The sequence below is a fragment of the Rhamphochromis sp. 'chilingali' genome, assembly GCF_963969265.1.
Source record: "Rhamphochromis sp. 'chilingali' genome assembly, chromosome: 9".
Taxonomy (NCBI): Eukaryota; Metazoa; Chordata; class Actinopteri; order Cichliformes; family Cichlidae; genus Rhamphochromis; species Rhamphochromis sp. 'chilingali'.
This window is the reverse complement of record NC_137936.1, coordinates 33,762,070-33,776,940: the sequence shown is the minus strand read 5'-3', so window position 1 is coordinate 33,776,940 and position 14,871 is coordinate 33,762,070. Positions and strand designations below refer to the sequence as shown.

Genomic DNA, 14,871 nt, shown 5'->3' with positions numbered 1-14,871 from the left:
GCTCAGAATGAATTTGACAGAAGCCAGTGATGGAAATATGCTCGTGGTTAATTTTCTGGGAGCTTTATAAACAAATCCTCGTCTTTAAGGGGGCCGTGCCCTTGCTGGAATCACACAAGTGTCCTCTGAAGAATAAACATCACGATTCGCTGCTGGATAAAGACGAGGAGGAATGAGAAATGTCCACATGTGTGCAAAAAGCAGAGCTTTTGTCAGTCTTTGATGACTTCAGGATCCTGGTTCTCTGCTGCCAGCTTCAGCTGCTTCTGCCTCTCCATGTAGCGGTACCCTCGCATTGCACACAGGTAGCCCCCGTACACCGTCAGCAGCATCATCGAGGCAGAAAATGCCCGATAGCCGATGTCTGCGAGCCGCTTTCCTGTTACCATGCTGGGGATCCTGAAGGAAATCAGGAACAAGAGATTAAAATGGGTTCATAAGCTGAAAAGTAACCAGTGACAACACTGCAAACATCACTGGTTCTTAAATCAAGAACTTGAAGTCAGTTATTAAAGAGAGAATATTTGTTATCTGTTAATTTGATAAATACTCCCAACATTATCACCATCATCCACACCTTTTACTATACGTGTGCATTAAATATAAGTACTGAACCCGCATGTTCCTGACAAGTAGTAGACTAAAATGGAAATACTCAACTATTGAGAAGTACTTGATACTTCCCACCATTGGACTGGACAAGCTGGAACAAGATGACTGAGATTTTATCAAAAACATTTGCTCCTGCTTGTCACACAAACAAGCTCAGCTTTACCAATCACACCAGCAAAAACCTTAATTACAAATTAATTAAGTCTCAGGACCTCCTGGAGGCAGTGAGGCATTAAATCTTTTAGTTTTTATTCCTGCCAAGGCTTTTGTATCTTTAATATCTTATATTGGTAAACATTGGAGTCAACAGGATTTACAAAGTGCTATATAGAAAGTATATATTTTTTTTTAGTTTCCTGATGACTCTGCATTATAGTGCCTTTTCTCTGTTCAACATTAGAATCAATCAAGTCTTTTTTGCCACTTAAAGTATTTTTACAGAAGTGTAAGCTGCCCTTTTGCCTATGTTTCTACTGAAAAACACATTGTTACAGTTAATTCAACTTTTTACTTTACAAGAAACGCACTACAACATCTAACCTGTGGCAGGATTGTTCTTTCTGCCTCAAAAAGAGAGATATGTTTGATAGATTATAACAAGTAACTTCCAACAGTTTAAATACAGGCTAAATGGTTAAGATTTGTTTACATATTCCATCTCCGAGTTCCAGATGTTAGATCCGCAGTTAAACACATGCTGCTGATTTAGGAAACACGCCCACGTTAATTGGTGATAGTCACAGTTTAACATGACCTGCTGCCTTCCCAGTAAAAGGTAATTTCACCACAATATTCTGCACAAAATAAGCAAATGTAGCTTGTTTCCCCCGCGCTGAGCTGCTGGAGCTTTTGTTCCCAATCAGAGTCACTAATCTGGGTTAAAAACAAAAAACGACAAACTGGATTTAAAAAGAGGAGATGGCTACAGAGCACCTTACAAGTGAACTCGATTATTTAATAAGAATTTGGGGTGTTAGCATTTAAAATAAACAGATTCAATGACACACATTGATTGGATTGGTAGCCGTGTAACATGCAGAATGTGGTACAGTGGAATATATAAACAAATCTAACCAGTTAACGTAAAAAACATTTAACGTGGAACACCGGAAATCACTTTTTGGCTGGACACCTGGGAGCTGTTTTCATTCTCAGACAGGACAAGTTATCTCCTCCCTGTCAATGAGCTCAAAAACAGCTGTTGTCCAGCTCTGTGCGTGCGCATTAACAACCGATACACGACTCGAAAAAGCTCTCGTGGTCAACACTTTTGTCTTTTCTTACCTGGAATTATAAGACTGTGCTATCCTGCGTTATCACTCTCAATGTCAGCACAGCTGCTATGCTACTTTAGCGGACTCGCTTTCGTAAGGTGCAGGTACGGGCACTCAAATGAGACATTTCTCTTGATTTGGCAAAACAGCAGCGCGCCACCTACTTACGGGGGGTGTTTGCGGCAGCACACAGAGTGAATCTCTGAGTTTTTAGATATTTCCCCTGTAGTACTTAATCAAGACGCTACGGTTTATTTCAGAAGAACATTTTACAGTGAAGGTGCATTGTGGGACAAAAGGCAGGGCTAGTTGCTAAACTGTGAAACAAATAAAAATGGCCTGGTAAAAATAAATAAATAATAATAACAGCATTTTAATTGTGAAATATTGTTACGTTAGAGAAGGATCATATAAGTTGAATTTTAGTGGTCTACAAAATTAAACTGCATGTTTATTTTTATTTTTTTATGTAAGTAAAATGTGATCAACTATTTTATACGGAAGCGTAGAGCTTCCCCGTGGCCATTCATACAAAACCAAAGAAAAAACACATCCTGTTTTTTGTCCAGTCCGCTATAGATCCGACTGAGCTGTATATGTGTCCCACTGTGTAAAATGAGTTTGACATCCCTGTTGTAGACGCAGAGACCGTATCAGAGGCTACCGTTACCATGGCGTCAGGCTGAACGTCAGCTTGTTGCCACCTTGGCTCACCCCTGCCTCCTAGAACCCAGAGCCCTTGAGTAAGTAAGTTCCATTAAGCGACTGTGCTAGACTTCAACTCTGGAAACTGTTCAACACTATTCACTTAAAAACAAAACAGCGTCATTATCGATCATATGCTAGCTATATGTAGCCATTTTGGTACTTTTTTTTTTTTTATAAATGATCTTACTTACAAGGAGTTTAGTTTGATATTATTTAACTTTAAATAATTAACTAAATAAAGTTAACAGTTCGGTCAGCACTGTTTTCTACCCGGAGTCATTTAGGGGACGCACATATTACAATGGCAACCTGTTCGAAGAACAGCGAGGCTGATGCTGACGATGAAATAAACGATCCTGGCGCCGCTCCTTACGGTAACTTCATAAATTATTACAGCTTCAACCCTCCGGAGAACCGCCTGAGTCTGATTCCACCGGCTCTGCTCAGGGATTTAGGATACAGTGATGAGACCACGCTGATCGTGGACGTGGGCTGTAACTCAGGGGTAAGTCCACCTCTGTTGTTTTTTCATGCATACATACTAATGATTTAGGCCATATCCCTAAGTGGCCCCCTTTAAATAGGCAGGACTTTTTGATATGTTCTCGATTATGCATAAATGCTCATATTTGCGTTTAGACTCATTTTTATAATCCAGACTAATAATTAAATGTAAATTTCTGTCCTCATACCACATTTGTTTTAGTTGAATGACTTATCAGAGGTTTGGATATAAGGGATCACACCCATTACGTAAGTTCTGGTGACGTTATATCTTTAAAAACCTTCCTCAGAGACACTTTAAAACAGATTTAGAGGCTGATCTTTAAGGATCACTTTAAATTGTCAGCTCTATAACAGCTGTCCTCTTTCTTTCCTTTCACCTACTGAACGGCAGGAACTGAGCATAGCTTTCTACAAACATCTGGTGCCTGAGGAACAGCCTGATAGGAGGAAAGTTCACCTCCTGGGCTTCGACTTGGATGAAACTCTAGTTCAGCGAGCGGAGGAGATAAACCCTCTGCCAAGCAGAATCACCTTCATCCCTCTCGACATCACCAAAGACACCAACCAGCTGCAGGACTACCTCAGCCTGCACGGCTGCTCTCACTTCCACTTGTGTCTGTGTCTAGCTGTGACCATGTGGGTCCATTTAAACCACGGAGACTTGGGCCTGCTGCAGCTGCTCTCTCGCCTGTCCTCCATGAGCCAGCACCTTCTGCTGGAGGCCCAGCCCTGGAAGTGTTATCGCTCTGCAGCCCGGCGGCTGAGGAAGCTGGGACGCTCGGACTTTGACCACTTTAAGACCCTGAAGATCCGAGGGGATGTGGCAGATCATGCCAGGGAACACCTAGAAAGACACTGTGGCATGGAGCTAATCCAGAGCTTTGGCAGCACTGCATGGGACCGTAAGCTGCTGCTTTTCAGAAAGACGTGAGGGGCTCTGTCAGGAGTTCCCATCAGCAGGAAGGACAGCAGAAACCACAAAGACAGATTGATATTAATCAGCAATTAGTTTGTTTCTTTTAAAGAAAATTGCTGCTTCAAATCTAAAGATTTTAAAGAAGTGATAATAAATAGACTTTGTGCTCTTAAGAGTGCAAGCAAGTGTATATGTACCTGTGTGTGTGTTGGGGTGGGGGGATAATAAGTGGTAGAAATTTGTGGCAATTTACACATTACAGCTTTAATGACATCATCAGTCCAAAACACTTCTAGCTACAGCATCCTGAAATCAAGCCTGTACTATCAAATGCGCTTTTTTGTACACATTTAATATTCAGCCCAGTCTTATTTCTTCATGCCAGATGGATCATTGTGCTGGAGTCATATCCTCCCGCACGATTTCACCACCACCCTTAACGATGGATCTATGATTTCTTCCAAATTCTGACCCTTTCTTCTAAATGTTGCAGCAGAAATCAAGACTCAGACCAGGCAATGTTTTTCTAATGTTTTGTTAGTCTGTATAAATTGTAATTTTCTGTTCTTAGCTGACAGAGGTGGCAGCCAATGTAGTCTTGTGCTGAAGTAGTCAAGGTTCGACACATTGTGCGTTCAGAGTTGCTCTTCTGCAGACCTTGGTTATTTAAGTTACTGTTGCCTATTAGCTGGAAGAATATTATCCATTCTCCTCTAGCATTAGCCTAGAGAACAGTTTACTGGATATTTTCTGACTAGTCTCTGTAAACCTTAGAGATAACTGAGAGAAAAATCCCAGTACATGACCAGTTTCTGAAATACTATGAAAGACCATCCTGTCTGGCACTAACAACTAAGCCTCACTCAGTCACGTAAATCACCTTTCTTCTCCATTCTGATGCTCAATTTGAACTTCAACAGATCATCTTCATGTCTACATGACACAGTTACAATGTGACTGACCAAATTGATATTTGCGTGAAGAACCTGTGGATCTAAAAAAAATTAGCCACTGAGTGTATAAGAACATCAGCTGATACTAGTTGTCAGATTTTCCTTTTACTCCATATAAATCAGTATAGGCTGAGATCTAAACATCTAATATCGGATTGCTCAGTTGTTTACGTGGTTCAAACCTTTGTTGTTCATTTCCAGGAAATGTTTTAGCCATTAACTAACATTTAAATGTTGGACAACAGATTAACCTTGTATGACTGAACCACAGCAGACAATAACGGCAAAACAAAGCAACCAACACAGCATTGTAATTTTCATAATTTTAATTACAGAATACTAAAAATAACATTACATAAAATGTCTTTTTAAAAGAAACCATTGAATATTACAAAGGTTGTAAATTTTGTAAAGTTAGGATATAAAATCTTTGAACAGTGGTGCATAATTGAAAAAGAAAAATAATTCTCATAAAATGTATATATTAACTGTTCTACATTAAAAAAAAAAAAAAAAAAAAAAAATGAGATGGGACACAAATTGCAGACAGACAGATGAGTGGACACCGCCATTACTGCAGTGAGCTCTCCTTTCAAAGGAAGGAGGACTTGAGATGCAAAGCTCACACACCACAATCGATTTAAGTTTTCAACTTATTTCTAAGCTAAAAACAGGAAAAAAAAAAAAAAGGGGGGGGGGGGGGGGTTACCATATACAAGAGAGGAAGAACAGACAAGCTCGAGAGACTACAAAGTGACTTGGTGACTGCTCCCAATATTTATAACGCATCTCAAACCGGGTGAAAACCCGACTACACTGGCCTTGGTTCCATAATGTTTTTTCCACAGGTTCAAAGCTGTCCAAAATTGTGAAAAATCTCATACTTGAAATAATTCCACCGAGACAGGGAAACAATGATCAGGCATCTTTTTAGCCTACTAACACTGCCGTTCCTATTTCCTAATTTACAACCGGTCAGTCGGATCCACTGAACACCACCGTGGTCACAACTCAATATCAGGAGGTCGACCTTAAGTGAAATGGACCTTTAAACACACGCGCACACAATCTCACACACACACACACACACACACACACACACACACACACACACACACACACACACACACACACAAACACAAAGTTTGAGGGGGGGAAAAAAACATGCCAAAAAAAAAAAAAAAAAAAAAAAATCATCCATCAATGTGCTTGCTTTCTTCCTCTTCTCTCTGAGTTTTGCATCACCCTGTGTCATTTCATGAGCCCTTGTTATTAATGTCTGAGTTAACACCACAGGGGAAAAAAATAAAATAAATCACCAACTGAGGACATTCAGAGCCTGTTTGAACCACAGATGCTCCTCACACTGGCCAGTCATGTCCAAGCAGAGGTATTTCATCAGCCTCCTGCTCTTTGGGAGACAGTTTGTGTCACATTTTTGGTTAACAGACACGGAGCAGGGAAGCAATCAAAAGTTCATTAGGTCATTGTTATTTTATAAAAGATATGAATTTAATTGAGTTACGCTGAGTGGCAGAATCGCATTTACTTCTGTGCAGCAGTAGTGGTTTTAGTGGCCCATGAAGACCAGGTGAAAGAGAGGGGGAGAAACATGAGAAGCTAGAAGTGAACAGACAATAACCCAGAGGACATCTTAGAAGACAAAAGGATGTCTGAGACAACAGGCATTTAAGATGAACTGAGGCGCGAGACACCAGCAGAGCTACTTGGTTTGGCTGGTCTGCTGCTCAGACTGCTGGAGATTTTTTTGTTTTTTGTTTTCTTTCCATGAGGGATCCAGGAGCTTCTGCTTAATGTGTAAGCTAATAATGCTGTTGAGATTCAGATGAGTCCCCCTGAGTTAGTGCACACATCAGAGTCAGGCAGGCCTCGCCCGCTTGTTCGTTAAGAAATTCACAAGAAAAAAAAAAAAAAAAAGACACAAGAACAAAACCTCAATTTCATAGTCAAGCTTAGAATTAGCTTTGGAGACAGAGAGCCTGTCGTAGTTTTACAAGTCTGTGTTTGGGGACTGAGTCGATGTTAGTGTGGAGGAGGCAGAGGGAAAGTTCAGGTGTAAAATACGGCAGCTTGACGCAAAGCAGTCCAGCTGACGTCTGAGTCCTGCTCATCTTATGAAAATTCACAAGTTTGCTCTTTTTTTTTTTTTTTTTCTTTATTCTTCTCCTCATTGTTGTTGCTGTGAAGGTAATGTGCGCTTTGTATTGCCCAACCAGAGACAGAGCTGTGGTGTCTGAGCATGCTCATACTTTTAACGTAGCAACCTGAACATCTGCCATCGTTTCTCAAGTGGTCGTCGGTGTGAATCTGCCCAGCAGGCGAGCGGCTGGGGAATCTGGTCAGGTGCTGGTGTTGCAGTTTACAACTGACTGGGTGTCAGTCAAACAAACAGGTAGGTAAGACAGGCAGGTGGGCTGTAACAGGGCTTGGAGGGGGAGAGCCGAGGCTAGATCAGGGGGGCTGTGTCTATCAAGCCTTTGTTTGGGTCCAGACTGGCAAAGAAGCGGACGTCCCGGTCCTTGTCGGACTGCAGAGCCATCACGGTCTCTTCCAGCTCGTCAGCGCAAGCACAGCCCGGATCCTTGAAGTACGCTGGACACAAAACTCAGTTAGTGGGAAGAATCAAAAGTTATGAGCAAATGACCAGAGCTTGTGCTGAAGGGAGAGTAACTTTGACTTTAAGAAACAAAGCAACTGCAACTTCAGTGTCACAACACCGACTCACCTAAATCTCAGAGCTCAATATAGTTACCAACATAAAAACATATTTAATACACTCAAAGGGAGAAGTATGTTATGACCAAAAGCTTATGATGATAACAGAGGGAAAAAAAAAAAAAAAAAAAAGACACCCCTGATTCTGCCCAAAGCTCAAAAATCTACAAGTGTACCAACATCTCACGCCATGCTGTTGGTTAACTTTGTAAAACCGAATGCTGACAGCTTTACAATTATGCCCTGTACTTTTTCTTGAAGAAGTATGAAAACCTTTAGATGGTCAGTTTTTTTTTTATGGATTACCTTTCTCCATCACGCTCTGTCGTAGAGCCTTGGCTACCAGGACGCGGACGTTTGCCACGGGGTCTGATGAGAGGCTGAGCAGGCTGGGCAGTAGATGCTGACTGAACTGCTCCATGGGCATGCAATCCTCCTCCACTACGGCCTATGGGAAATATTTGGCAAGAGCAAACCAAATGCAGGAAGTAGTGAGTCAAAATGCACTCAGTGAGGGTGATGCAGCAACATAACGAAAGCATCTGACCACACAGAAAAGCTGACAAACAGGCTCATGTCACTGCACATCTCTTATGCGACGTGAACATGACATGAAACAACCACTGCTATTGCATGTATCGTCTGTCCATTTAAAACAATCACACACCAGGAGAAAGCTCACATTTCATCATAACAATTTAAAAACCAGGGGCCCGTTCTTCGTACGTCGCTTACTACATCCAAGATCAAATGACACATCCAAGATCAAATCATCGCGCTAACCGTGAGCTCGCTAATCCGGTTCCCCGAACACACCTGCTGTTGACGATTAGTACAGCTGGACGCAGTAATGTGACATCACTGGGTGTCATAAAAGGGGCTACGCATCAATAGTGGAAACATTGATCAGCAACCCTCTGATTGGTCGGCGAAAATGTCGAAGGAGCGCGCTCGGCTCGGTATTTTTCGGCAGCAGAGCAAGAACTCCTGAGTGAGGGATTTCAGGAGTTTCAGAGTTTAATCAGAACGCAAGGGAACACTGCAAAGGCTGCAAAAGCAAGGAGAGAGGGCTGGCAGAAAGTTGCTGACAAATCAAACTCGTAAGTAATTTAATAATAATAATAATAATATATTGGATTTATATAGCGCTTTTCAAGGCACCCAAAGCGCTTTACAATGCCACTATTCAGTCACTCTCACATTCACACACTGGTGGAGGCAGCTACGGTTGTAGCCACAGCTGCCCTGGGGCAGACTGACAGAAGCGAGGCTGCCATATTGCGCCATCGGCCCCTCTGGCCAACACCAGTAGGCGGTAGGGTAGATTTATTATATTACACTATATTATCCAATATTATATTACATTATATTATATTGTTATATTATATCCTCTTTCACATTAGAGCCACAACAGGACCCACTAGAACATGGGAACAAGTAAAAGTGAAATATAAGAATATTCTACAGAATGGTAATATTTATCACTTATATTGCTTTTCGTCTCTTGGAAAGAGAGCCTGAAATAATCTGTTTGTTTGTTTATAACAGCAACCAAGAAAAGGGCAGAGCAAAAAAAGACAGGTGGTGGTCCTGCACCCCCTCGTCAACAAGTTGGTTAAGTAAATAATATCCTCACGGGAAAATCGATATCTCTCAATGAGCACACTGTCGCGCTGAGCTAAAGGATCCTGTCTGTCCCGCAATATACGCTGAATTCTGAGGACTCTCCTTATCAATCTTGCACCTTCCGCAATGGGTTGCTCGCGTAAACGGACAGGACATGGCTGCGACAGGCTTCCCAAATCCACCTTGGCTTTTATAGCCGTGGTCTCTCATCTTGATTACACGAAGTAATTTACAATTACTACTCTGAAATATGAATTACATCTGTAATAATCACATACATGTAATAGAATGTTAATAGTACATTTCCCTTTTTTAGGAAATGACCTGTATGTATCTGTGTGACATCAATAAAAGGATCAAGTGCTGCATTATCTTCAGTTACATTGATGTTATTTATTTATCGCTGTTGCTTTCGTATAAATGAAGCGGACATACCTGAGTGGCCGCGATCTAATCCTGTTTACATAAAGTAAACCTGCTCCCGAGCAGGTTTACGCTTACGGCTCTGTTGCTATGACAGCAAGTCCCGGATGAGCTTCGGGGAACCGACTGATCCAGGATCACGCGAAATCGTCAACAATCTAATCCGGCTAACCTACTTAGCGAGGTACGAAGAACGGGCCCCAGATTGTGAATTCTAATGTAGTATTACATTAAACATTAACATGATTAACAATTCATAATGAGGTTTATATACATGTGACATGTACATGCTTATGTTTTTTTTTGTTGTTTTTCATTTGTTTACATTAAGAGACACGTTTAAGACAAATTTTCACTGCATTCAAATGGACAAAGGTTTTTATTGAAAGTAAATTATACATTATCCAGGAACAATAACTGTTTTTCCCCCCCACTTGGTCAGAACAAGCCTTTTGGGGATTGGGGGGGGGAGGGGGTCAACTGTGATTGGTCTGCAATTTTCCTGTTATTTCCTGTTCATCTGATAAACTAAATGCCTGCTCTGCTTCAGTAATTTTAACTCCAATTAACAAAAGTAGTTTTAAGGGAATAATTCTATTACATAGTTTGTGATTTTTCACAAACCTCCTTGGGGATGCCCCTCCCCAAAAAAACTTTTATAAATGGCACTTCAGCTTTGTCCTAACAGGAAGTGACAAGCCGACAAGTGAATGACATTCCATGACATCCAGTGACTATGGGTCACGTAACCACAGGCGACAGGAAATGGGTGGGACCAGAGATAAACAATTTCCAGGTGAGTGACTGAAGAGGTCACCAGTGAGCACACAGGATATCATTGATTGCCATCTGACCAGGACTAAATCTAGTAGAAGGTTATCTAGGCAACCAGAGCCTGGAATATCCTTAAATGACTGGCTGTCAGCTTCAACACTTCGTGTATATGCAGCTTGAAGGCTGTTTTACCTCAAAGCTCCAAATGGCATCTGGTTTGTCACTTAATTTATTTTATTCCATTTCCCAGTAGCAGCAGCAGCAGCATGGACAGTCACTGATGCAGTTACAGACATTTAAAGCCGAGAGAACTGGGACACTTGAGATGAGCATTACCCACCTGGCAGATAAAGGCAAAGGCCTGCCTCCCCACCCACTTGGGACAGTGGCAGAATCTAACAGTGAGCTCGTTGATGAAGTTCAGGCCAAGGTCATCAGCCCCGCAAGCATAAAGCTTCTGCAGGATCTCCACCACCTGAGAACACAAGAGTTGACGAGTGAGTCGCTGAGAAAAAAAAAAAAACGTACATTTTTTTCCCTCTGCAGTGCATCTAAAAGGAAAAGCCAATCTATATTTAGCATGATTATGAATTTGTCTCTGTTACACAAACAAGAACTTGGCGGTACAGGTTTCCCCTCAGTTAATCTGTCGACTGTACTGTGTCCTTGGAGATGAGCCAAGATGATCAAACACAGCCATCAGGACGTTACTTCATCGGTCACAGGCCACGCATGAACACTTCCATTTGAGTGATTCATTTCCTCTAAAGTTTCCAGAGTTTCTGCTGACCTCGCTATGTGTTACAAGCTGCCAAAGCTGCCCCCCACCAATCATCATTAAAATCATCCAGGGTGGAAGGTTTTTAAATACAAACAAACAAAAAAAAGTAAGCTTACCAGTTTGTAAGAGATCCACCTGACCTCGGAGACTTTATCAGAGCAGAGTGTGAGCGCTATCTCTCTGAGGTAATCATACACGTCATAGTGGCTGTACAGCTCTATGATCAGGATCAGCTGTCTGCAGAGGGGGAAAGGAGCAGAGTGCTTCACTCAAATACACGGTACACGCTAGTACAATCAACCAAAAAGTGAATCACAATTTAAGAGCAATGAAGTTAAATCAAACAGCAAGAGCAGAATTAAACAGTAAAACAATGTGAGCCTATCTGAACGAGTGTTAGCTTAAAATTAAATGTGTTTCCAGCTTTTCATCCTGACAGTAGGAAGAAAAGACGACATACTCTGCCAGCTCGTATCTAAATCTCCAGTTGCGACTGTTGTCCGTCACCATGAACTCCTGCAGCTGGTACAGATATTCTCTCCTCTTGTCTGCGTGCAGCAGCTACAACAACAACAAGATGAACACAGAGCAGATCAATTAGAGAGCTAGCCTATCAATATGGCTCAGTTTTTACTGGAAACGACAAAATTCTGCCACCGAGTGTGCTAAAAATCAAAGAGCTGTAAAAACAAAGCATTTCAGAAGTGTGAATGTCAACACAGCCGAACCAAAGTTATATCTTACTTGATCCAGAAGTAAGTGAACCTGTAATCTTACCTTCAGGAAGTCATAAAGGTGTTTGAGCACACCAATGCGGACCTCATCCAAGTCTTTGAGGAAACCGTTGAAGATGGGTACCAGATCAGCTGCTGTCAGCTGGTCCCCCAGGATAACCGCCAACTCGTGTATGGAAAAAGCCAGTGTACGCCGCACCTTCCACTGAGAGCGAGGGAGGAGAGAAAGGGCCATAAAAGGATTATAACACCATCCATGAACAAGGAAGCGGCTTATAAAACATCCTTTTAGCTTCTTTTTCCACATCAAAAAACACAATCAAATTACTAAGAAAAACTTAAACCACTGAAAAACATCAACCTTACATTAATGCTTATAGAGACATTCAGTGCTGTGAGGAAATAAAGGGTAACAGTGTGAGTGCTGTCACAATCACTGCTCTTTGAAGTACACCAACACTGTTGCGTTAAGGTCTCATTTAAATGTCATTCAGAAACTGACACTCATGAGAGGAACATGTTGAAATCTTAAGCCACCAGACCAACACTGTGGTCGAAGAAAGAAAAAAAAAAAAAAAAAAAAAAAAAAACCACACGTGACACATCCAGAATTTACTTTAGTAGTCTTGAAATGCTTAAGAGTCATCCATCAAAATAAAGTTTAGTCATTGTTTGTGTTCTTGCCTTCTCTTCCTTATAAGAAGCATATAAAAATTCAACACTGCAAGGAGTCTGCTTCCAGTTAGCTGACCACTGACACGGCACAGTAGCTCTCAACGTCTGGCAGAAATCCCAGAGCTCCAAAATCCAAACAACATATTCTTTGTCAGTTAGTGACAGCTTAGTGTGGCAGCTTAGATTTCTCATGTGGTGTTGTTTGTCCTATTAGAGTCACACAGCAAATCTAATCCCAAAATAACCCTGTGCTTCCTTTCATGTTTGCATTACTACCTGCACATCAGTAGCGAGCGTTTCATATGTATCTTTGAGGCAGTGCCAGTTCTGGCGACCCAGAGTAAGCGCGACCCCCGGCAGGCTGAAGGCACAGTGTTTGGCGATCTCCGTGTCCACCGTCTGGGCGCGGGCCGGGTCCGTCATAGAGAGGTACTGATCCAGCAGCTGCTGCGGGATCACGTTCTGGAAACGAAGATTAATGCGTTTGCACTCAGAGCAGCAGGCAAGCATAGCGACTAATCCATGTCAGTGCTAATCAATACCAACTCTTAGATGGCGATCAATATTTATAGGTTGGAAAATATCATTGCTGACTCACCTGGACCTTAGGCTTATCCTCAGATAATGGACTGTGAGGGGAGTCATCCTTTCCCTCCTCTTCCATACTCTCAATTAGTTCAGACTCCTGAGGAAATGACAAATTCACACAGATACTGTTAATGATCGCAGACGTGCACCAAGTACTGGAGAAAAACAATTCATACCAGGTCGAAATCAGTTACAGCTGTTTGTAAAAACAGTTACAATGTAGCTCTGGAGCCTTTGATATCAGACGCACCCATGCTGGACTTGAGACACTTGATTACGTAAAGTAAAAAACAGTTTCTAGTTTAAACTGAGCCTTTCACAATGTTAATGTATTAAAGGCTTTCTAATTGCCCAGTGCAATCTCTTCCCCTGAGCTGCAAACCTATGACAATGCAAATAACATGAGCGGTCAGATCCAGCAGACCTCCTAGAGCAACACTGATCATAATAGCAACAACACTGGCACAGCAATATAAAATTATGCAGTGCCTTTTTGCTTTGAGCTACAGCAACCTTAACCTGACTTGCAGCTCCTTAATAAAAATGCGACTCCAAGCTGGGGTTAAGCAGCACAATAAGCTGGCTGTTCAGTTTGTGTCCTTTCCTAAAAGCGTCACATCTTTACATCCTTCTATTTTTTTTTTTTCCCCTTCTCTTTCCTCCCATCCAGCCCCCAGCTAGTCGTGGCAGACAACCAACCCTTCCTGAGCCTGGCTCTGCTGGAGGCTTTTTCCTCCTCGCTGCCACCAGACAGCGAGGAGGAAAAAAAACCTCCAGCAACCAAAAGCTTGCTCACAAGGGAATGAATCACTGAGTGTTGGGTTTCTTTCTATAATTTTTAATGGAATTATAAGCTAAATGTAAAGTAAAGGGAAAAAATGCTGACTTGATTTGGCATTTCATTTCTTTATCAAATCCTGCAGAACAAACATTAACTTCACGAATGAAAACACACAGAAATGCATGTTCTGATCATCAGTGATGCCACAAGACAGAACAGACGTTCTAGCTCACACCTAGTTTTAGTTTAGCTGCAATAATAGAGTATGCATTACAGCAGTGTGAAAATACTGTCAACTACTTGCATCAAGAAAAATCCAGTCACATTAGTTGACAGTCACTGGCTCGTACCAGAACGGGGGAGTTGGGAGGAGACTGCTCCTGGTTTTCCAGTGGCTCCGTCTGCGTTTCCTCGTCTCCTTGCTCCTGGATGGGGCACGACTCTGAGGATGTGGGAGTTTTTGACATTTGCTCTTCGTCTGTGGATTGCACCTCTATCTCTGACTGAACCTCCAAACTTTCACTCTCTGCAGAAGGGCTGTCTGCACCGTTTTCAGTCTGAAGCTCTGGCTGAAGCTCTGGCTGGGGTTCAGTCGGGCTGTCGTCTGTCGGACTGTCGAGCTGGGCTGCCTTTAGAGCTGCCGACAACACTTGAACTTGAGCTGGAGGCGAATTACATGCAAAGCTGAATCTACATGCCAGTTCAGTACAAAAAGACAAAAGATATTCTACCTGCGTATCCTTACCTTGTACATCGGGGTCATCCATGTGTGGCTGCAAACAA

General features: G+C 42.1%; 2 protein-coding genes across 2 annotated transcripts in view; one reads left to right on the top strand and one right to left on the bottom strand.

The window, feature by feature from the left end:
• The first annotated feature begins 2,828 nt into the window (after window positions 1-2,828).
• On the top strand, window positions 2,829-5,679 carry bcdin3d (BCDIN3 domain containing). Its single transcript, XM_080891300.1, has 2 exons — window positions 2,829-3,099; window positions 3,493-5,679. Exons 1-2 carry the CDS (start codon window positions 2,896-2,898, stop codon window positions 4,030-4,032), a joined length of 744 nt encoding a protein of 247 aa, XP_080747426.1. The 5' UTR covers window positions 2,829-2,895; the 3' UTR covers window positions 4,033-5,679.
• A 1,448-nt stretch (window positions 5,680-7,127) lies between these two features.
• Window positions 7,128-14,871, bottom strand: part of ppp4r1l (protein phosphatase 4, regulatory subunit 1-like) — an 18,867-nt gene continuing 11,123 nt past the window's right edge. The window contains exons 12-21 of the mRNA XM_080891870.1: window positions 14,834-14,869; window positions 14,439-14,749; window positions 13,318-13,404; window positions 12,996-13,181; window positions 12,088-12,249; window positions 11,771-11,871; window positions 11,427-11,547; window positions 10,870-11,004; window positions 8,013-8,154; window positions 7,128-7,583 (exon numbers count right to left, since the gene is read on the bottom strand). Coding sequence (XP_080747996.1) covers window positions 7,438-7,583; window positions 8,013-8,154; window positions 10,870-11,004; window positions 11,427-11,547; window positions 11,771-11,871; window positions 12,088-12,249; window positions 12,996-13,181; window positions 13,318-13,404; window positions 14,439-14,749; window positions 14,834-14,869 — 1,427 coding nt within the window. The 3' untranslated portion in view covers window positions 7,128-7,437. The remainder of the gene's footprint in view (window positions 7,584-8,012; window positions 8,155-10,869; window positions 11,005-11,426; window positions 11,548-11,770; window positions 11,872-12,087; window positions 12,250-12,995; window positions 13,182-13,317; window positions 13,405-14,438; window positions 14,750-14,833; window positions 14,870-14,871) is intronic.

Coding starts and splice junctions, on each gene's coding strand:
- bcdin3d (XM_080891300.1), top strand. CDS start 2,896: ATGGCAACCTGTTCGAAGAACAGCGAGGCTGATGCTGACGATGAAATA. Junction 3,100..3,492: donor ACGTGGGCTGTAACTCAGGG/GTAAGTCCACCT, acceptor ACTGAACGGCAG/GAACTGAGCATAGCTTTCTA.